This window comes from Labrus bergylta, chromosome 18 (assembly GCF_963930695.1).
Source record: "Labrus bergylta chromosome 18, fLabBer1.1, whole genome shotgun sequence".
NCBI lineage: Eukaryota > Metazoa > Chordata > Actinopteri > Labriformes > Labridae > Labrus > Labrus bergylta.
Window position 1 is genome coordinate 2,786,748 of NC_089212.1, and position 24,030 is coordinate 2,810,777.

Genomic DNA, 24,030 nt, shown 5'->3' on the forward strand with positions numbered 1-24,030 from the left:
TGTTGATTTCCAACAGAGACATGCAGCGTACATACTCTTTCGTAAAGAACCCCCACAACTTATTTTGCATATGAAACCCACTAGGTTGCGAATATACCTCATTGCTACAGTCATACAATTGTGACGACTTTCAGTCCTTGTCTTATTTTGATACGTGTCCGGAAGTCGTATTTCTCGTAGCAGCGGGAGAGCTCCTCTAGTGGAGTTTTGATCCAGTCTAGCCCACTTTCCAAAATGACAGCGAGAAAATCTGGCTCACGACTGGAGACCGAGATAGAGAGGAACCGCTCAGAGAGTCAATGGGACAAGATACCGGAGTTAGTTCGACAGCTCTCCGCCAAACTAATCTCAAACGGTAAGAAACATCCGGGTCCCCCTGTGTTGTCCATTCAGCGGGTCAGGCCTTCTTCACAGTCCTCGGTACTTCCTGACATTGACAACCGGTGACAGGAGGTTTCCTGCACTGTGCTCTGGTTTCAGACAGTTAGCTAGCAGATGTCAAGGAAGAGAGACGTTTTTAATGGGGAATTTAATGTTTTTGAGCATTGTAGTGTGAACACAGTGCTTTACTGTTATTGTTTATTTGTAGAGCTAACTCTGTAGCTGCTGTGACAGCTCTGCGGAACTCTGTTCTGTCAATAATTATACACTCAGTTAATTATATCTGTGTGTACAATGTGCTAACGACGCTGTAATATAGCAAAGTATTAATTATTGGTTCGATATGTTAGCTCTTCGGCTAAGATGTATGTTTGCTACATGCTACCTTGCATATGGTTAACTGTTGTTTGCAGTAATGGCTGCAGAGAGTAAATGCTTGTGAATCTTTTCTGAAATATTTAGTTAACTTAAGAATTCATCAATAATAGAGGGCTGTAGGCAGCTGTACATTGTGTGTGACTTCCCATTTGTAATGTCTGATATGAAATCAGATCTCTTTAAATCTGATGTGTGCCATCAGGTTGTAGCTTTTCTGGACTTTGTTTAATATGAAGTTGGTAATATTCCCCTCCGATATGAACCTCCTTTTGATTCAAACATATCTAAAACAATTGCATAAAAACACCAACATTACCCCATGTTGCTATATAAGTCTAAACTCACCCATTGCAATTTCTTTGGCGTTAAATATCAGAATCAGTGTCAGCTTTATTGGCCATGTATGCTTACACACTCGAGGAATTTGGTTTCGGTGAACTGTGCTCTCAGTGTACAAAAGTATAACATTATAAATCAAACAAATATAGATTGCTTAAGTCCTTCTGATGCTATATAATCGTTGAAATAAAAGTCCACCCATGCTTTACCTGGTCTCATGTTGCAGCTCTTAATGCGGCTATATTTGCATCCAGGACAAACAGAATAGGCATCTGGTGGTTAACTAGTTAATAATAAGTTTTTGTGTGATTGATTTCTTCTATTTGGCACCTGGAACTTCCTATTAAATGCAATCCCAGAGCACTCTGCTTTTGTCTGAGTAGAATATGATAAACACAGAAAAAAAACCCAGTACAATATAAAGGCAACATTTCAAATGACATTAAATAAAAGAGCAAATGATGTGAATATTGAACAACCCCTGGGTCATTACATAGAAATTATAGACATTTTGTGTTTTGCATGAAGTAGGACAATTCAGTCCGCTGGGACCATTGCTGCTTGGCTTTTGATGCTGCCAGCAGATAGCAGGATAACTAATGAAGAATATCCAGGACCAGGACTTATTTTTGTGATTCAAGATCATTGTTCACTTTTCAACTAGCACCCCTAAATGCAATTGTATAATTATACGACTATATATGCTTAAAGTCAAAACCTTCATTTTTTTCAATTGTTTAAGATGAGAATGTAGCAGCTGATTTTTAAACTCTGTAAAACTGCTGCTATTATGAAACTTTATTTATGAGAGCTGTGAGCTCTGGTTACTGACAGGGATCAGTACCAGGATTACTTCTCTTTCTACCCTTTGAAATTGCAAATACATACACACACACGCCACACAAACACACACACACAATTTAGTAGCTAGTTAAAGCTGTTCATAATTCCAGCTGGTATGTGTGCTGCTGTGTTTCTCCTGTAACAAGCAGTTCTTGCATTCGTCCAGTGTGTAAGAAATGGGGATTGCTGACTGCAACACTTCGACTATTGTCAGATATTTTAAACGGTAAATGTTCTCATAAATTGAATGAACCTTATGTTTCTAAAAAGGAAAAAGTCTCTTGGACTGTGTAAAACACAAGGATAGTGTGCATGTCCTATGTATGGAGGCTGTAGTCCTCCAAGTGGGCGGCCCAGGTTTGAATTCAACCTGTGGCTTCTTTCCCGCATGTCGTTCCCCACTCTCTCTCTCTCTCCCTGATTTCCAACTCTATTGACTGTCCTATCTCTCCAATAAAGGCACAAAAACCCAAAAATAAATCTTGAAAAAAAAAAACACATCTACCATCTCCGAAGCTTGCACAGCCACCCTACTTTAAATATACTTTTAAAAAAAACAACCTTTCATTAATTATTGACTCCTCTATAAGATTAGTTGTGTACTGATTTTAGGCTTGAACTGGAACCTGGAACCTAGACTGACTTTACTGTTTACCTCAAACCTGATGAAGTGCTAAGAGACAAAGTTGTGGAGCAGAAGGCATGTCGTCATAGTTTCTCCAAACACTTTTCTAAATCTATTGTTTGTGTATTTGTCAACAGATGACCTAGGGGAGTTGTTGCTGGGAGAATGCAAGCTTCAGATGTACCTGAAGGAGAACCCCATCAAACAGGGAGCCAGTCCAAGGGGCCAGCGACCTAAACTGGTAGAGGTCAGAAAGCACCTTACTGCTGCTCTGGACAGAGGAAACCTCAAGGTAACCATGCATGCTGAGATGCAGAGACACACTCAATGAATGACATATGTTGCTTAGATCTTGACTGTATTTTTCACTTGTTACTTTGTTTATTTGTTTCACAAATGTATTTATTTATTTCAAAACAGTGTGGTTCATCATCAATCTTTCCTAAATCTGTGCGTATAATTCCAAAAATGTAAACCCACCCTGAGATGTTTCTCTTTGTGATTGTCTTGTTTGTAATGCATGTTGTTTGTTCTCCAGGCTGATTACCTGCAGGAAGCCAGCCTGTTGATGGCCAAACTTTGCTATGTGGAGGGAGAATACAGAGACGCTTTAGGTGAGCCACACAGTCCTCCAGTTTGTTTAATTTACTCAAATGTAGTATTCTGTTTATCTCATGGCATTGGTGTGCCAATTCATTTTTAAACTACTACATGATTGATGTATTGACAGGTCACTATAGCAGGGTCAACCTGGATGACATGCAGCTGATTGGCGCTCCTGTGTACAGGCTTTCTATGATAGCAGAGGCATATGCTACTAAAGGTATGAAGAGATACACACACACACACACACACACACACACACACACACACACACACACACACATACATATGCACCCAGTCATTATGATGTCTCTGCACCAGCGACAGGCTTTATGTTTTTAGGTTGGCCATCTGTCTGCTTATTTGAATGCAATATCTCTAAAAGACATATCTTCAAACTTTTTACAAACATCCACTTTGACTCAGGGATGAACTGATTCAATTTCGGAGGTCAAACGTCAAGGTCACGCCCCTTCCATTTTTTGCCTGATATCTCAGCAACACCTCAAGTACATTTTTATTACATCTAGTTTATTTTTTATCTATGCAATCCTCGAGTATGATTAGTGAAAAATGCTGGTCTGTCTTGAGAAGTCTCTAGTGATGGTCACATGCTCTGCAGAGAAACACAGAAAGGGAGAGTGGTGTTGTGTTATTTCCTTACCTCCTATGCATTATTGTCATCAATCAATCAATCAGTCATTGTTTGTGTAGCGCCAATTCATAACAAGTGTTATCTTGCGACGATTTACAAAAGAGCATATGGGATAAGATGCAGGAAGGATTTCTCCTTTGTATTCCTCTTGTTCCTGTTGGCCAGGCCAGGCCGTGCATGAATGAGGACGGTGGTCCAACTGCACCTGTTTTAAGTACGATTGCTTTTGCAATTTTTTTTTTTTTTTCTTTTTTTTTTCCTGTAATTTCAGATATTTTCTATAACATTATACTATTATATCCCTCGTCATCTGTTGTCATTCTGTGAGAAAAACTGATGGAAGTAAAGTGCAACTTGACTGAGAGGGAGTAATTGCATTTTTATATTGTATCTTTGTCACCAGCCATGAAATTCATTACAGCATTGCTCCACAAGGTGGCAGTACAGTGTTGGTAATAAACAGCTGTAGGATCAACTGTAACGTAGATAAAAACATTGTCACACTAAAGTCCTCTCTGGTTGCCCATCCATTATTATTAAGTTGCCATTTTTCATTGTGATCATATGTTTTTATGTATTTTATTATTTAAATCTATCCATACAACTAACTAACATCTAACTTGCTTGGACAGCTGTGTTCAAGTAACCAAAGCTTGTAATATATGATTGATGAGATATGAAATTGATAACTATATTGTATTTAACTATGTATCTGAGTCTGAGGTGATTACCATCACATTAAAAATCTACTCAGAAAACACATGTTTTTCTACCATATCATTGTGTTACTCTTCTTTCATTTTCTGTCCCCCTCTCACCCCTCAGGACTGTGTCTAGAGAAAGTCCCTGCTGCCTCTCCATCTCTGTCCAATAAGAACACTGGGTCTCCATCGTCCAATAGGAGCACAACAGATCAGGAGCAGGACATCATCACCTGCTATGAAAAATCCGGAGACATTGCTCTGCTCTACCTGCAGGAGGCCGAAAAGGTAAATGTTAGTGCTATCGTTGTTTTGCTATCTTACCTATTTGATTATCATCTACTGCAGTGTTTCTTGCATGGTGTCACACAAGTGATCAACAAATATATTGTAAGGGCTTCCACATCAAAGTTCTCTGCTGTCCCTGTGGGTGTGTGATAAATAAATGTGCTGACAGTGTGCGAGTTTGACTAATGCATGATTCTGCCAAGATAGATAGAGAGATACTTTATTGATCCCGAGGGAAATTCAAAGCATCCAGTAGCAGGTTACAAAGACGTACATGACATGAAACATTTGTTACAAATTAACCACAAAACCGACGCCCCCCTCCCATACATATATATTAACCTGAAAAAAAGATTTAAAGAATACCCCTAGATGAATCAAACTTGTTATGTACAAGAAATGTACATAACCCGTGCAGGGATAAAAATATATGTGCAAAAAAATCTGTAATTAGACCTGAATATATACAAAAAAAAACAAACTGATGACCTTCTGAAGTTGTGTTGTTTATATATGTACAGCAATGTTTAAAAAGAAGATAGTGGAAAAATTATCAAAAAGCAGACATTAAATAACAGTCAGTGCAAACAAACATCTTCCTCTGTTTGGAGAATGTAAACAACATTGTAATAAGTTGACTTAAAATAAAAAGTGCAGACAATATCCTTGGACAATAGAGGGTATCATGGCTGTTTCCAGAGGCGCTATGTTGAAAGCTATAATGACAAAAAAAGAGATATCTTGTAACAGAGTGTGGATGTGGTATGTGAGACACAACACCATGAGTTTGAGGACTATTTTAAAGGTTGTTTAGGGAATAATAACAAAGAAGAAAAGTGATCACAAACGCCTAAAGCCCAAAGCGAAGTCTTCAGATGTCTTGTTCAGTCAGACCAACATTAAAAAGCTCTCTTTACACTCTTTACATTTTACAAAAAGAAGAGAATCACTGATAACCGAGCAGATGTGAGCAGAGAACTTTTAGCTTTATTGATTTAAAAAATGACCTTTTATTGATTTTTGTAACAGCTGCTGCTAATCTGTATTGACTAACCAACAAATCTGCTTATTATTTCAACTTCAATAAGGTCAACTGTGACAGCTTTATAGAAACATGAATTTACTGAAAACATGATGCGAGCATATAAAAGATAACTGAATCAGGTCAATTATCAGTTACATCAAGTTCTTATAATTTCTCTTGAACGAAAACACATGTGACAGAAGATTTAACAACAATAGTCTTAATATAATGCCCCTTCCATACAAATCTGTTGCCTAATCATCATTTATAATTCAATAATGGAAATTAGTTAAATAGGCCACTGTAGAGGGCGGGGTATTTACAGCAATGTTACACCTCACGTGCAATGTAGTGGAACGCCCCTGATGTGGTGTAAGAGAGGGGTGACTGTGTAACTGCAGAGCTAGTAACACCGAGCAACACTGTCTGTGTGTACATGCCTGAGTGTGTGTATGTGAAGCTCCCAATGAGGGCCCACACACACACACAGTGTTTCCTGCACTTCCACAATGCTGTAACGCAATATGAAACTACTAAGACACCAATATTATGTCCTTGCACATGCAAAGTGAATGTAGAATGTTGTACAGAAGGCAGAACTTTGTAGCTGCACTGTTGTGTAATGTTTTTAAAGGCTGACAAGTTGCTGCTCAGCTCTCTTATAGTGACATATTGTCTGTCCAAAAGTACATGTATTACCAAAACAAATTAAATTAAAACAAATGTGTATTTCAGTAAATGGAGTTAAATTATGGAATTATCTTGATAATCACTTAAAATGCTGCTCAACTATCATTCAATTTAAAAGAATGTATAAAGAAAAGGTTCTGGGAAATGATGAATGTATTGAGTTAATTTAACTGATTGTATTTGATTGTTTCTATATTGTTGATCTATTTTTTGTTTTGTGAAAGAAAGAGAAAACAACAGGTTAGCCATCTTATTCTGTTAAACAGTATATTATAAGTTTTCTTTTTCCTGCTCCTGTTTGCTCATGAACAGTGTTTCAGTATTATGAGAAAATATTTTTTGTTGTGTATTACTGTGTTGAAACCATACACTGAAATTAGCAAATACATCAAAACATATAACTGATACACAGATGCTAACTATTGAAGTTAACCAAAAACTTTGCGGCTATGCCCGCTGCTGCTGACCTACTGCGAAGGCTTTTCACTAGATTTAAGAGTGAGATATCGTAAATTACCAGAGCATGTTTGAGGTCATGTGTACCAGAAGGCGTACAATCCATGTTCTCATTCCTCATGGGATTCTGTATTGAGCCCTGTGAAGGCTTGTAGTGTTCCTCCACAGCTCAACCATGTCTCCATAGATCTGCCTTTGTTCACAGAAGTACAGTCATGCCAAAACAGCTCAAGGCCTTCCCCAAAGTGTTGCCTCAAACTGGTTCAAATGTATTTATATCCTGTCGATTTATGAAGACCCTTCACTCAAACTTAAGTGGCCAGGCTCAAACCCTGAAAATCAGCTCCAGACCATTACCCCTCCATCGAACTTCACAGTAGACGCTATGCACTGCAGTAGGTCTCATCTTCTGGCATTCACCAAACCCACGTTCATCCATCAGACTGCCAGATAGTGAAGTGTGACTCATCTCTCCAAAGAACATGTTTCACCGCTCCAGAGTCCGGTTGCAGCGAGCTTTACACCACTAGAGGGTTGTTTGTGTTGCAGATGGTGATGTGAGGCTTTTTATGCGCCTGTGTGTAGAGCCAAAGAAACTTGTTTCACTGCGCTCCTGATGCACTTGTTGGAGAGCTGATTTGCTTCCAGAGGCAGTTTGGAGCTCTGCAGTGAGTGATGCAACAGATGACAGGTGATTTCTTTGTGCTTCAGCTCTCGTTGGCCCCCACTCTGTGAGTTTGGCTGAGCTGTTGATGCTCCAAGGTGATTCCAGCTCACAATAAAAGCACTTACACTTTTCCTGGGCAGATCTAAAAGGGCAAACATTTCTCAGAGTGACCTTTTAGCGAAGGTGGCAGCCAATTACGGCACTATCTTTAGAGTTGACTGAACTCTTTATGACCGGTTTATTTATTTATTTATTTTGATATCCTTTATTAATCCCTGAGGGAAATTTGGGTTTATGACCGGTTCTGTGTTCTGAATGTATTTTTGGGGAGATTCCATGTCTATGTCCTGAACTGTTCTGATGTTGTTGCTGAAACAGAAAAAAACAAACAGAAAAACTAAATAATTAGTAAGGGTTTCTTTACACATTTGGCTTCATTTTTTGAACATGTATATCTTTCTTATGCCCTGTTTTTCTGGTTTTGCAGGCATTGTCAGCAGGAATTCAGAACCGCAGCCCAAAGCCCGGCCCGACAACCCAGGACCTGGAACTGGGCTACTTCCTGGAGACAGGCCTGCAGAGAGCCCACGTCATCCACTTCAAAAACGGGTAAGATTTATGGTTGCAGAGTGATATCAAATATGTTGTTTCTATCACTTATGCACCATCTACCTAAATTTAAACAATGCTCTCTCAATCTGATCTTTAAAAAGTTAACCACGTCTTCATCTCCTCCAGACTTGATTATTGCAGCTTTTGTTTCCTTTTATTGGCTTCCTGTTAGTTTTATAATTGATTTTAAGATTTAACTGATCACTTGTATAGCTCATATGGGTTTGGCACCTTGCTCCAGTGGAGCCCTACCGGTCGTTCCAAAGTTGAAACCTAAATCTAAAGGATATTGTTCTTTTGCCATCAGTGCCCCTCGGCTTTGGAACGACTTGCCTGAGAAGATAAGGCACGCAGATTCGTTTTACTTACTTTAACTATTACCTTTTTTTTGACTGCTTTATGTTTCTGGTGCTTCTTTCTCTATTTGGTGCCTTATCTCTGAACTGCTTACATCTTCTCCGATCTGGAACTCTTGGTCTCAACTAATGTAGCGGGGCTCCTTGCGTTGCATGGGTTCTTCTGTTTGGGTTCATTTTGTTGGTTGGGATTTTGTTTGGGTACGTTTGTGTTGGGTAAATAATATTGGTTGAGTAGTTTTGGGGCTTTGTTTGGATGTATTCTTCTGCTTGTGTTAAAGCACCCTTGTTTTCAAAGCTGCTTTATAAATAAAGTTATTTTAAGCATTATAGATAAAAGGAAAAAAGAAGATGTGTTTAAGGCATTTACACACCTAAAAAACGGTTACTTCTGGTAGTTTTTAAAGGGATGTCAGTTGCCCGGCAGAAACAAAGAACAACTCTTTGTGGGCACTGTCCACCCACTTTGTAGTCATCGTGTTTCAAAGCTGCTGACAGGTTGATAAAAGCAAAAAAAAGTGTGAAAGATAACATATGCGGTGCAGCAGAAAGTGGTACACACAGAGCTGCTGTTGACTAGATAAAATCTGCACTATGTTCTGTCTTTTTGTAGCTGTTAAACCCAGTGCGTGTACATTATATATTTTTTTTAGAACTTTTTATTGTCATCATGTCTCAACATACAGTACACATATTTTATATTCAACATAAGGATGACAGTATTTTACATTTTTATAAGTGGTGTGGTGTCAAAAAGGTTGTTTCCCCCAGTGATGTGGAAATACCAAAAATAACACTCACAATACAGAAACATGTATTACAGTTGTTTAAAGTAGCTTGAAGTAAAACTGAGGTAGCTTGGATCTGTGTTACATAAATTCATACATTTTTCCCTCCATCAAGGTTTTCTTCCCTTTTTCTACGATATTTAACATCTTTAGGAACGACAAACAAACAAATTAGTTATATAAAATAAAAGAATAAAATTAAATGAAAAGAAAGAGAAGAAGAGTCAAAGGAGAAAGAAGAGAGAAAGAAAACAACAACAAAAATCATTGCAATTATATTTGAAATGTTTTGCACTCCAGAGTGAGGAGAGGGAGTTTAAAATTGTAGATACTACAGATGAGCCCTTTTTTTTCCAAACTTAACTCTGGTGTCTGGTAGTAAGAGTTCATCACACAACAAGTTCACTAAAATCTCTTCCTGACTAAAACAACCTTAAAAAACTTGCTGCCAGCCTAGTAAACTGCCTAGCACAGCATAAAATATCTACAAAGCATAAACAAACATCAAAGACATCCGATGTAAATTGTAAATGTGAATGTTGAGGGTGTAGTTATCTCTGCTTTCCAGCATCACCTTAAGACAGGCTTCTGCTGTGTCATGTTGCAGACTGGTGCAAAAAACCAAAACAACATCTGCTGATGATGCTGCTACATTTTCTGAAGTACACTGACTTTCACTTTGATAAAACTTTCAAATATGTGGAACATAGCGAGCGCCCCATGTATGGAGGCTATAGTCCTCCAAGCGGGCGGCCCGGGTTCGAATCCGACCTGTGGCTCCTTTCCCGCATGTCATTCCCCTCTCTCTCTCTCTCCCTGATTTCTGACTCTATCCACTGTCCTATCTCTACATTAAAGGCACAAAATGCCCAAAAATAAATCTTTAAAAAAAATATATATGTGGAACTTAGACTGGAGTATGACTGTTCTGTGATATCTCGTATTCAAACATATTCTGCAGATTCTGATTTGTGTATTTCTCTCTGTTTCCGCCCTACGTTGACATAGTAACCTGACCCGAGGCGTAGGGCGGTTTCGAGAGATTCTTCGGGCTGTAGAGACCAGAACCACCCAGAGCCTGCGCATGGTGAGGAAGCATTTGGAAGTGTGGCTTTCTTTTTACATTTTTGCTGAGATGACGGGATGTTAATGCATCAGTTTCCTCACAGGTCTTCTTTGACTTGAGGAAATATAGCTTGTCATTTTGGAAAAATTGACTTAAATGCTTGTTTGCTGAGACCTACACAGAGTAACTGCTGGTAATCTGGCAACCTCAGTTACTGGAAAGAAGAAAGAGGCAACAAAACCTCTTAAGTGCTTGTCCTCTGACCAGATGAGCTGTTTTCCCAACAGATTATGTATAATAAGTGGACATAACCACTGTTTTATCCCACATTGGTTTTTGACCTGATGTTTTGAAATCTTGAGTTTTGGCATTGAGGCTGTAAAGTGGCTGGAAGTAAGGAGGTTAACAAATGCTGAGTTATTATTAGCTAATGCTCACAATGGTCAGCAAGCTTTTGTCATACATGCATGGTAACTTTGATATTATTTGAGATCCTCTTTTTGCGGGGGGCTTTTTTTTGCCTTTATTAGATAGGACAGCTGAAGAGAGACAGGAAATGCTGGGAGGATCAAATGGGGGCCGATATACAGTGAATGGCTGAGAGCGTATTTGAACCCCTGTCCGCTGCATCGAGGACCATAGCCTCTGTACATGGTACGCGCGACATAACCGCTAGGCTATCGGCGTTTCTGAGATTCTAATTTTTGGATAGGAAAAAGAGTCTGTAAACGACATGTTATAACTATCACTCCTAAAGCATTACGCTCTATCATCTATTCTGAAATAATCACAAGATACTTGTGCCTGTGTTTACATCATGCTGTATTGAAGAAGACTTTAAAATAGAGATAAAGAATATACATTCAGGAAAGTCTTCATCTGTTAGGTCTCGCACTGCAGGAGGTGAGGAGAAAATGCAGGTTGAAGGCATTTCTGTATTGACTTTACTTTTCATACTAAGTGGCTACATCCTATTCTTAGAAGCATGCTATGGTTGGCCCCTCTGTTTGCAGTCTTGCTGAGCTAAAAAAAATATATATATATATTTTGCTGAATCATTTATCTAATCTGTCTATCATCCCAAAGGTCAGTATGATTTTCGGTTGCTTTCATTTGAATACTTAGCAATCAGTTTGAAAGTTGCATGTAGATACAAAACCCACCACAACCTAGAATATATAATTATTTTTTTGTACATGATCACAAATAAGCCACATAAGACTCTGCAAAGTAGCACCCAAATAAACAAATTGATGTGTTGGTATATGAGGGTCTTTGCCAAATGTGCGTGAATGTGTGTGTTGTCCTGCAGACTATAGCCAGGCAGCTTGCAGAGATCTTGCTCAGAGGAATGTGTGAACAGAGTTACTGGTCTCCTCTGGAAGACCCACCATCAGTGTCACCATTGGACGATCCAACACGGCAAGGACACACTCTCAGCAAAAACTACAGCCTGAGCCGACGCTCGCGAGTGTACTCAGGAGAGAAGTAAGTGATTATGTGTGTTTGTCGACGAGAAAGCAGGAAGTGAAGAGGAAAATAGCCAACATGGCTCCTTCACTAAACTTTTGCCAATGTTCTTGTTTACCAGCCGCTCTCCAGGAATTCTCCTGGTGCCTGTTTTTTTTTTCTCCATTTGCCCCTTTGCTCTTCCATTAATCCTTGTCCAACTCCATCTGTCTGACTCTCTTGGTGCATTTCTCTCTCTCTCTCTAAGTCTGTTTTGCCCTCAAGAGAACACAGAGGAAGCGTTGCTGCTGCTGCTCATCAGTGAATCCATGGTGAGACACAAACACTCACTGCCCACTGTGAAGCAGAGGAGCCACAGAGTTCATGACAAAGTGCCATTTTTACATCTGTTTCTGTGCCTGTGTGATTCAGGCAAACCGTGACGCTGTCCTGAGCAGAATTCCCGAACACAACAACGATCGTATCATCAGCCTACAGTCTGCCTCTGTGGTGTACGACCTGCTGACTATAGCTCTGGGCAGGAGAGGGCAGTATGAGATGCTATCAGAGGTGAGTAATCTCTCTCTGTGGACTGCTTAGTCACAGTCGTAGTGATTGTGGAAAGTGTTTCAGCCCACATCCCCTAGTACGCCCGCATAAAATTACACTTTAATTCTTTTTCACATTCATTTCCCTTCACAGATGAATGTTTTATTACAGTCTAATTGGCTTAACAAAGGCTGGCTAGATGAAGCTGAAGAGAAACCTGATAACACTAATGAAATTTGTCCTCTTCTCCAGTGTTTGGAGAGAGCCATGAAGTTTGCCTTTGAAGAGTTCCATCTGTGGTACCAGCTCGCTCTGTCCCTGATGGCAGCTGGGAAATCTGCACGTGCCGTTAAAGTCCTTAAGGAGTGTATTCGTCTGAAGCCTGACGACCCCACAATCCCATTGCTCGCTGTCAAACTGTGTATCGGACCTCTGCACTGGGTAAGGACAATTCTGCAGACTTAAACGCAACAGAGCATGTTGCTGGAGGATTTTAGAGACTTTCATGTAGGGTCTGTTAATGACCCCTTATAAAGAGTTTTAACCGGTGTGAGACCTCATCCTGTGATTTAAAGTTCACATATCTGCATATCACCATGCTGATCCCCATTTTAAATCTCCAGTATAGTGTTACAATGCTGGATGCCCATACTAAACGTGAGCAGAGTTTCAGATCATGAGGTAAATGTTTTTTGGAGTAATCCCAGGATGAGTCTGCAGAGTGAACCAAACGGCTTGTTCTGTAAATCAACCAATAGTACCCCGATATGAAAACAGGATTTTCTCAAGATGCCTCTATGTAGGCCAGTGAAAGGTCAGGCTTGTTCTCTGAGCGCTGAGAGCAGCCCTCCCCCGGAAGCCCTGCAGCGTTCTGCCCCTGGAAGGCTTCCTGAGAGCTTGCCAATCAGAAGACAGAGCGGATGTAGGGAGGGGCTTAAAGAGACAGCAGCGGAAGTTAACCGTTTCAGGCAGAGGTTGAAATGAGGGCTTTTTATCGGACGTCAGCATAAAATAAGCTGCAAATATTGCAGAGCCACTCTCTAGGTTTCACAGACTGACAACATTAAAGTACAATATGGGATATTTAAAGCACACACTCAGAGCCTTTGTTGACATTCACTACAGGAAAGTTGAACTGTGGGTAGTAGGTTATACAAATAAAAATAAAGCCTTGGGTGTTTTTTCTTAAGAGAATACTTTGCCTGCACATATAGGGATAAGGATCAGCCAGAAGATAAGAGCAGAGAGTAGACTTCAAAACAAGAAAGCCAAAGGGGACAATGTATTTACAAAAGAAGGGTTTAGGTATAAACTCAAAAAGAAGTATAAGTTGTACTTAGCTTCACTTCTGTCATATTTAGGGGCCCAAGTAAAGTGCAGGATAATGTATTTATATTCTGCAATGAGGTGTCAGTTCAACCTCTTATATCTAGCTTCTTCTTAAACTTCTTTTCACCGCTGCCTGACATTTTCCCACTGTCTTCTTCTTCTTCATTTATTCTGCCGTGGCCAATTAACTTCTGTTCATGTCACCCTCGTTCATGCCATAAGTGCCACTATGAGGTGTTGTGAAATAGTGACGCGGTGGCTCAAATTGCCAGGGTAAATCTGTTGTAATTCTTTTCATTAAAATATTTAAATTTGGTACAAGCGATTCGATAATTTTGTCACATTGGTCAGGATGAAAAAATATTTTTGTGTCAATATTTAGTCCCTCATTTCGTCATATTTCAGGTGTTAATCTCTTAAAAAATAACTCTTTTTACATAAAAATAATGTCATGGTTTTACTCTGATACTGAATCAAATTCACAAGCAAATCAACATTTTGACGACACCAGGTGAACAACTTTTGTCCACAGTGACCGCAAAAAATAGACACAAAATGAAAGTTCCTTGTAGTTGTTTGAGCTACCACTCTGTGTATACACCAGTCATAATTATTTTCTTAAAGTCTTTCTATGTGATTTTTCACACTTAAATATAATAGAAATCAAGTCTATCCTCTGAAAATAACTCTGTGAGTCATGACTGTCTACAATGGGTGTAACACCCGAGTCCCACTGTCTGTGATGTTTTCAGAGTTTTCAGAGTCCTATCTTCACTTTGTTTACATCGCCGGGATGGCCGGCTGACTCCTCCCCTCATGTATAAAAGTTGTTTAATTGAGGGACTAGAGAAAAGAAGAATAACATACTGTACTCACTGCTTAACTGTGTTTCTAGATCACGCTCATTTCAGGTAAATTTACATGCAGTGTGAAGATACGAGCATAATAAAGATCGCTAGCATTAGCATGCTAACACAACAATGCAGCATGAGTTGTTTTGGTTTCATGCTGGTGCTCAAGGGCAATATCTGCTGGATCCAAAAATCACATATAAAGCTTTTAAATCATATAATCTATCCCCCAAATCTCTTCCTTTTCATCTCCACTGTCTCTCTCATTATTGTCTCTTTGCTCCCTCAGCTGGATGAAGGCGAGTGCTTTGGAAAGATGGTGATTGATATGGGAGAGAAAGCGGCTGAATTCAGAGCAAAAGGCTACCTAGCTATTGGGCTGGTTTACAGCCTCAAAGCCACTGATGGTAAGACTAAGAGAGTGTGTGTGTGTGTGTGTGTGTGTGTGTGTGTGTGTGTGTGTGTGTGTGTGTGTGTGTGTGTGTGTGTGTGTGTGTGTGTGTGTGTGTGTGTGTGTGTGTGTGTGTGTGTGTGTGTGTGTGTGTGTGTGTGTGTGTGTGTGTGTGTGTGTGTGTGTGTGTGTGTGTGTGTGTGTGTGTGTGTGTGTGTGTGTGTGTGTGTGTGTGTGTGTGTGGTTTAATAATGCATGTGTCTGCACTCTGTCGTTCTCTTCCTGTCCCTGACTTTGTCTGTCTGTGTCTCTTCAGCATCGTTGCGAAGCACACAGGAGGACTACCAGAGGAAAGCTTTGGGATCCTTCCAGAGGTTGGGACGGAGCCATGCAGCTCTCTATTTTCTGTTTAACGCCCACAGCTTCCCTCCAGAGACATTTTTGTCAAAGCATGGACAGCTTTTCGGTGAAATCACATGACGATGTAGTACCTCCAGTATATAGTCCTCTGTGATGCAGGGATGCACAATCTTACATATTTAAAACATGACTGTGATTTTAAAAGATCCATACCACTCTAAATGTAAGCTGAGCAGAGTTTGAATGTCATTAACAGGCATGTTGCTTCTTTATTCTACAGCATGTGATGTCTTGTTTAGAATGGTTCAAGTTTGATGCAATGTCTTTGATTTTAGAAAGGGTGCAATGTTTTGTTACCCTATATAAAACTGAGTTTCCTCAAACTTACGATGAGGGTTTCTCAACCAGACAGACTCTACAGACTCAATAAGACGAACAAAAAAAAAAAAGAAAACAGACTAGCAGCTAGAAGAGTGGCGATTGTTATTCTGAATACTGGAAAAATGTAAAAGGGGGAACAAATTAAACTTAAAAAAGAATCTGGAAAAAAGGAAAACAGACTTTGTAGGACATTTTTTTAAGAGCTGTCTTGATTTAGTGAAATCATTTCTACTCCTGTCTGCTTGCAGTTTGACATCAATTGGGTCATAAATGTGTTTATTGAACAAAGACTATTAGGTGCATCTTCTTCAAACACAGATACAAATCCTCCACAAGTGGTCATTTCTCCTGAAGGATTTGAGTGAGGATGCACACACTGAACTGTTAATAATGTTAAAAGATGTAGAGTCAAATTGATAAACATTCTCTGCATTATTTATTCTTTTTTTTCCACAATGCTACTATGTATCGTCTCTTGTTTTACATTCATTATTTCTACTTGTTAGTCAATGTGTTGCTGTTTCTCGTGGTGTCTAAATGTTTAAATATCCTCTTGTTTGATTTCTCACAAGTTACTTTGCTGTGTTGGCAGCGCTGCAGCGACCTAATTTCTCCAAAGGGATATTTAAAATTTCATGGAATCTTATTAACTTTTTATTCAGCATGTCTGAAAACACAGCCTCTCTCTCTCTCTCTGTCTCTTTTTCTCCGTAGAGCTCAGAGTCTTTCTCCTACTGACCATCTAGCAGCCTTTTATTTGGCCCTGCAGCTTGCTGTATCCAGACAGGTAAAACACATCAAAACTATGCAGATATGTGTCGGGAATGCCAGACGGTGGAAGTCAGGGAACATCATGAGTCATTTTATGTGATACTTTTTGTCCCGACTCTAGTGAAACCTTTAGTTTGTGTATATGTGTGTATGTGTGTGTGTAGATCCCCGAGGCACTAGGCTATGTTCGACAGGCGTTGCAGCTTCAAGGGGATGACGTCCACTCCCTTCACCTGCTGGCCCTGCTGCTCTCTGCTCAGAAACACTACCACGATGCGCTCAATATTATAGAGATGGCTCTGTCCGAGTACCCTGAAAACTTCAAGTAAGACCTGCAGGCTACCCAACCACTTCATTTAAAGCACACTCAAAGTGTCTGTATCTCTGTTTCAGAGGTTTTATTTCTGTTTGCTGTGTGTCGCAGTCTGCTGTATACCAAGGTCAAGTTGGAGTCGATGTGTAGAGGACCAGAGGAAGCTCTGCTTACCTGTAAACACATGCTGCAGATCTGGAAGAGCTTTTACAACCTTACCAATCCCAGGTATGCACAAACAGGCAAAACACTGCCAAGTTCAAATCCTCATCTTTGTTTTTTCCATTCAAACCAGTGATTATCTGAATCACTTTCAAAAATCTCTTTGCAAGGACATAATGCGTTATGTGTTAATCAGTTGCTTGGAAAAAAAAGCAATGAACTGCATGAACGGGAAATCTATTTGCTCCATGTAGCCTTTATGAGATAGGACATTGGACAGATCAGGAAATTGGGAGAGATTGGAGAGAATGACATGGGAGACAGAAGCAAGAGGTCAAACTTGAAACCAGGCCATACGCTTGGAGGACTATAGCCTCCCTACATGGGGCAGGACCTAACCTCTAGGTCATCGACGCCCCAGGAAGTTTCGGCTTGATAACAAGCTGAGCATAGTTGTCCTCAGGGCCCTGTCACACCATGCAGTATTTGTTACCACTTAGTCCTGTGTACTGTGCCTTGATAGGCTTGTTAAGGTGGTCGACTAATCACAGGACTTTCTCCCACGAGACAGCTGTTTGTGTCCCTACCAACCAAATGTACATGTTGTGCATATCTGTGTGTCAACAATGATTTGTTTGTGGCAGTGATTCGGGGCGTGGCAGCAGCTTGTTGGACAGAGCCGTAGCAGACAGACGACAGCTCAACGCCATGACTCTGCCTGACTTCAGTGATCCTGACACAGGTAGACAAACCTACACACTAACCATGAAACAAGCTTTTCCACTGGAGCACAGCCTAAGGACAAGATCATTTTAATAACATTTTATGAATTTCCCTCTCTGAATGTTACATCTGAGGAAAAATGAAAAACCGTGTGATAACTAAGTGTCTCCTTTCCTTTACGGAATATTTTCAGCTAACGTAGCATAAATAAGGAATCACAGGAGCATCTTTTCTTCGACTCTAGAGTATTATAATGGACACTATACAGGGTAATTTTTCTAAGTTATGAATCTCCTTAAGCAAAAAAGAATACATAACTCTGATTCAGCTCTCTTCTTTAATTTGACCCTACCACTTCTAAACCAGTCATCATTTTATAATGGAAAGATCATCAAGATAAAACTGTTTACATCTCCCTCTTTATTGTTTTAATATGTATGTACTCTTCATCTTGTCTACAGATACAGAAGGACATTTATATGGAAACCTTGACCCTTTTATGATCTTTTTAAAATTACTATTACAATACTGCAATTTCTTCTGTTTAATAAGTTGCTGCTTTATTTAGTAATTCTGATGATTTATTTTGAACAGTTAGGACAGAATTGTGTGAAATATTGTTTTCAATCATAGAAAAATGTTGCAGACTGCAAAACAGTGATTCATGTTTTGTTGTTTTCAGTCTTTAGTTTATGTTTGATTTCACTCATTTCTCTTTTATTTCCTGTTTGTGTAAGTCTCAGGTTCTTCATCTTCTCACTCTGGTTCTGAACTGGTCTCCCCCACCTCCCCATCCACCCTTTCCACCTTCTCCACCTTCTCCAGCCTCTCCTCACCACTGTCCTCCCCTTCTTCCCCTGTATTCATCCTCCAGCCTCCCCCTCTCCCCCCACCTAAAAATCCATCTTTCCTCCCTCCCTCTCCTCCTCCTCCTCCTCCTCCTCCTGCGCCCACCAAGACCAGGACTCACTCCTTTTGCAACCACGTCACTCTGCGCAAGCTCTCCTCCAGCTGTAATCCGCCTCCATGCACACTCAGCCTTTAGCATGGTGTGTCGAGTGACAGAAAAGAGTACACTAAGTTTTTTGGGGAGATTGGCTCTTTAATTAAATGGTGTGTTTTGTAATGAGAGCATTCCCACATTGCTGTAATCTCCGGTGCTCTGAGTTAAACAGCATGTTGATGAATCCTGTGGCCACACCCCAAGTAGAAGACTACATTATATAGAGATATAGAGAAATCGAGAAACTGGAATATGGACTTACTGCAGATATAAACTGTTGGTAAAACGCACATTCCCATCAGTTTTTTACAAACACAATGTGTAACTGCGAGTCTTCCTACATTAAGACTAAATGTTATGAACCACATGTGATTATCACACAGGCCTAAGGTGCCCATGAGTGCACAAGTCAAAGGATTACATTGTACAGAAAAGGAACAGTGATTTCCTTTTATTCTTATTCTGATGAAAAGGCCCAAACCAAAGTGTGAGCAGGTCTGGCAATATTTCCAACCTCCCCATCCCATCTATGATTCTAAGCCTCAAGCCTGCAAAGCCACTGAGGACATACTTCTGTAGAAATGAACATGTAATGTTTTTTTAAGCTAACATTACCTTAACATTTAAGATGATTTTATTAGTAGAGAACTTCTTTAAGCTGTGATTAGATAAACAAACAAATATGTACAGCAGAAGGGTGGTCTAAGTGGAAATGATTAAAAATAAGTACAGCGCCCATGTTCATGTTAATGAAAAGAAAATTTGGCACAGTACAGCCGTGTGACTCACTGATGTGTTTCTAATTAGTTTTTGTACAACAATGGAGTCCTGGCACAGAGGAATAAGATATATCATGTTGAGTGATTTTCCTTTGTTGATGCTTCCTTTAAACAAGTTTCAATTTCAACCATAGCTCCTGTTAAATCTGTTCAACTGTATTCCATTTACCATTTCACCTGTTTTTAGTGAGTGTTACTGCAAAGAAATAGGAAGTTAGAACAATGTGACCATTTTAGCAGATCACCACCAACCTCCTCTATTTTCCTCCGTGTGGGGCGCTGGTGGCGCAGTGGTTAGTGCGCGCCCCCCATGTATGGAGGCTGTCGTCTCAAGTGGGCGGCCCGGGTTCACATCCAGCCTGTGGCTTCTTTCCCGCATGTCGTTCCCCACTCTCTCTCCCTGATTTCTGGCTCTATCCACTGTCCTATCTCTCCATTAAAGGCACAAAAAGCCCAAAAATAAATCTTAAAAAAAATATATTTTCCTCTGTGCTCTAAAGGCCACTTGCCAAACATTCATAGCATCTTTATTTCACATGATTAGAATAAACTGGTGGAGTTGGTGTTAGTAACCTTTGTCCTGAAGGTCTGCCACCATCACCTGACATACAGTATGTGTGAAAACTGAGAAGAATCAATCAGAAATACTCAAAGATCTATGTCCTGTATTCATGAGTATAAACTGTCAAAGCGTGATGATCCTAACAGTCCTTAGTGTCCTGCTTTCATGTAAACATCAATTACTACAGCTAGCGCCTTACCTTTGTAACACATTGCTTCTGTGTTAGCTCGGAGCACTGGAGGATTATTTGGGGATTTTCTCTCATCACTGACACAACCCGTGAGTTTACCAACGAGCTGATGGCCCCTCTGACTGGATTTGCTTCTTGAGTGTTGTGCAATACAAGGCCAATCTTGATTTTCACCAATTAATGAAACCTCAAAAGCATGGACAATGAGTATAAAACTATGCCGACTAATCAAGACAAAAAGTACTTAATAGTCTCACATGTAGTTCCTGTTCTGTGCATGGTAACATGTTGATGCTTTGAGGACTGATTTGAGTGCTGTTTAGCATTCTGTAGCTTCTGTCTCGGTTTAGCTTAGTCACATCACAAACACATTTAAAGTTCAGAGTTATAGATCAGTTGGAATCGTATTAAACATTTACACGTTTTTGTCTCTTCACATCTATCTGCTCTTTTTTTTTACTATCCATTTGTCGCCTGTTTCTGCATCCTCCTCTTTCCTCTGAGGATTTCTCATTCCAGCCATCCTTTATTTATCCCAACCTTGTGTCGTCCCTCCTTGTTGCCATTTCTTCTTCTAATGATGTTCACAATCAAAACTAACGGTTGTTATTTTGATGAATAATTTAGCTCCCTTTTTTATTGCTCCAGAGCTGTATTTTTTTCGGTCAGCCTGAGAAAAGTTGCATTATTTAAAGCTGTGGATTTTAGTCCATCACTATGATTGTGATGTCTGAAGCTATGATAAGATTTTAAAATATATTTATTCATCATTTTGATGGTGAAGCACTTCTTTCTTGTGTGCATTGTAAGTCTTTTTAAAGCCCTGTGAGGTAAACATTTGGCACAGTCATTTCTAATATAAATACAATGGTGCTGAAATGCCAAATAAATGTTACTCTGCACGTGCCTCATTTTAAGAATCCGCTTGTCACAGTCTGTGAGCTGGGTTGTGACAATAATAACCTAAGATGAGGTGTTATATAGCAGAGGAAGATGAGACTCTTTCATGCTTTTAGTTATTCAATCTTTATTGCTGTTTTGATTCAGTGTAAAATGGCAAGTGGAAGCATCTGGTCTCATCTGACTTAAAGGGGACATGTTATGAAAATTCCTCTTACAGTGTTTTTGAACATATATTTGGGTAACCTGAGTGTCTACAGACCCACAAAATGTGAAATAAACCCATCCAGTCCTTTGTTTGTGGTCTGCATAAGTCTAACAACACAGAGGAAAATGCTCTGTTTCAAATGTGCGCTCCTTGTGATGTCACAGTGGGATTCTAGTAAAAAAAAAAAAAAAAAAATCCCCTCCCCTCCCCTGATATCTCTATACAAGAGAGAGTTTTTTTGAGTGACGATCCGCTGCCAGCACCGAGGGGCCTCGGGTGCGGGGATCTCAACCGGTAATGATCCTTCCCCCAGTCTAGAGCAAAACTTTTGAGCAGGTCTGCCATTTTTATTCTCACTACAGAGGAGTGATGTCTACGGGGAAAACTCAAGGGGCGGGGTCATTGCATTTAAAGAGACACACACACCAAAACAGAGCGTTCTGAGAGAGCTGGTTTATACAGGGTCACAAACCTCCTCTGGTGCTTGATTCATGTTATATTTTGACCACAGCACAGATGTTTCATTAAGACCACAGGGGACTGTTTGAAAAGGTGGAGGAGGGGGATAATATGTCCTCTTTAAGCTAATGTGAAGTTCCTCCTTGTTCTCTGCTCTCTTCCTCCTGGGATCAGCATCTTTTTTATCTTTTATAATTTTGATATTTCTTCTCTGCCTCTTACTCTCTTTTAATCATTAACAATCGTCTTTCTGTTTTGTTTTTTTTCACATCCCTCCGTTTTTTAAGGCGGCCTTCAGGACGCTAACACTCTTGGTTTTTCCTCCATGTTTTCTGTTTGTAAGTAGCCATCTAACCTCCATCTGATCTTCCTTTTTCCATCCATTGTTCTCTTCATCATTGGGTCCACGTTGACCCTCCCTCTTTCCTGATGAGGTTCTGATATATGTACAGCATTTGCAGAGAAGAGAATATGTACATATACCCCCCCCCCCCCCCCCCCCCCCCCCCCGCTTTAACTTGATGTCTGCAGTCAGTTTCCAGGAGAACTGTTCCAAATTATCATGTTGATGGTGTATGAGTTAAAGGAATACAACGACTTAAAGGAAAGCAGAGTTGTGCATACACTTTTTTTTTTTTTTTTTGCAATTTTTCCGGATTAAAGAGATGATCGATAAGTGTGCAGAAACCAACTATGGAACTTGCGGGAAATTTACTGCAATACTTTAAAGCTTAAGAGGATGCTGAGACTTTCTGAAATGTAAATGCTTTTCAATAATGCAAAAACAGAGAAAATGTTCACACAACGTCCCCAGAAAAAAAAGGGGTAGAAAGCAGCTTAATTTCCTGATTGTAATTCTCAACAACATCTTTGGTCGCATGACACAAAAGTTAGTAATGCTCTTATTTGATTTGAGTTCTAATTTGACCAAAGTGTAAAAAAAGGAAGGAAGAATTTAATAGATGTCCCATTGATAATCCTGATAAGGGAAACTTATATAATAAATTCCCTTCTGTCTGTCTGTCATCAGGATTAAATGAGTTACTGCCAGCCATTATCACTACATGCTCAGTCAAAAGAATTATCATCCTGCTGCAAATGAAATGTGCATAAGAGAGGAGGCCCAGGGAGTAAACACTCACTAACCAGTCGTCCAGTGTGGTGACTGGTGGTGTATTGTTCCTGTGAGTCAGTGTATTCCTTTAGTTCAACAAGCAGCTTTGGTGCATGTGTTGCTGTGTGAGATGTCCACATCATAGGCACAGGAAACGACAGGAAGCTTTCTCAGTAATCTGACAGCAAAATGGTGAATCTCACCGTGTGAGAACTGGATTTCTATATCCAAAAGAAAAACATTTCTTCCTCTAGCTCAAACTTGTTTTTTCTTTGACTGAAAGGGGACACAAAATGGGAAAAAGTAAAAGCAATCCTTAAGAATATATCCAGTACCCTTCTCTATGTCTTTCTCCAACTGCATCACCAACAGGGTACCCCGTGCATAGCCAACCTACATTCTCAGGAGCCACTCGGTTGAAGGAACATGAAAAATAAATAAATCATGTGTGGCACGTTGAAAATGACTTTACTGTAACTTTATTTTGAGCGAACAACGTGTTCCGCCTGTAGCTTCCTCAGGTTCATCCTGCATCATCTTTTATCTCTTTTACTGACTTTCAGCCCTTTCTCTACTCTTGTGCATTACTGTCTAAATGTGATGTAGCAGGTAGTACAAAGCATGATTAAGACAGAGCACAGTGAAAATAAAGGATGCAGTTCACACAAGCTGAGGAGTGTTAGATTTCAAAGTAAAATCCTTCCTTAATTAAGAAAGCAATACACATGTTTCCACATAGTGTAACATGTTTAACTGCTTCATCAGGCTGGGCTGCTGCATGCTGACATTTAATAACTTCCTGGCCACTCAAGTCCATTAAATCCATTCATCCATTAAAATCCTCTCTTTTTAACCATCTTTCACTTTTACACACTCTTAGCATCTTTCCCATAACACATACGCTTGAACTGAGTGCAGTGGAGGAAAAGAACAAGCATGCGGGAGTGTAGACCCCACAATAGGAGAGGAATAAAAAAAGGAATGGTGGATGTTTAATTAAAATCAAGCTTTTATACCATTGAGCTAAAGTATTTGGGGTAGTATATTTTGCTTTCACAGATCTG

The 24,030-nt window shown here is 39.9% G+C and overlaps 1 protein-coding gene across 7 annotated transcripts in view; it reads left to right on the plus strand.

Moving 5' to 3' along the window:
- The first annotated feature begins 157 nt into the window (after nt 1-157).
- Nucleotides 158-24,030, plus strand: part of ttc7b (tetratricopeptide repeat domain 7B) — a 31,700-nt gene continuing 7,827 nt past the window's right edge. The window contains exons 1-19 of one of the 7 annotated variants that reach the window (XM_065966421.1): nt 158-355; nt 2,704-2,858; nt 3,105-3,180; nt 3,297-3,389; nt 4,650-4,819; nt 8,138-8,259; nt 8,570-8,608; nt 10,415-10,493; nt 11,785-11,960; nt 12,190-12,253; nt 12,354-12,491; nt 12,723-12,911; nt 14,940-15,057; nt 15,358-15,415; nt 16,497-16,569; nt 16,718-16,878; nt 16,978-17,094; nt 17,673-17,770; nt 22,140-22,190. In XM_065966421.1, coding sequence (XP_065822493.1) covers nt 235-355; nt 2,704-2,858; nt 3,105-3,180; nt 3,297-3,389; nt 4,650-4,819; nt 8,138-8,259; nt 8,570-8,608; nt 10,415-10,493; nt 11,785-11,960; nt 12,190-12,253; nt 12,354-12,491; nt 12,723-12,911; nt 14,940-15,057; nt 15,358-15,415; nt 16,497-16,569; nt 16,718-16,878; nt 16,978-17,094; nt 17,673-17,770; nt 22,140-22,190 — 2,098 coding nt within the window. In that variant the 5' untranslated portion in view covers nt 158-234. The remainder of the gene's footprint in view (nt 356-2,703; nt 2,859-3,104; nt 3,181-3,296; nt 3,390-4,649; nt 4,820-8,137; nt 8,260-8,569; nt 8,609-10,414; nt 10,494-11,784; nt 11,961-12,189; nt 12,254-12,353; nt 12,492-12,722; nt 12,912-14,939; nt 15,058-15,357; nt 15,416-16,496; nt 16,570-16,717; nt 16,879-16,977; nt 17,095-17,672; nt 17,771-22,139; nt 22,191-24,030) is intronic. The other 6 variants (XM_065966422.1, XM_065966423.1, XM_029279180.2 and 3 more) reach the window with 6 other exon arrangements.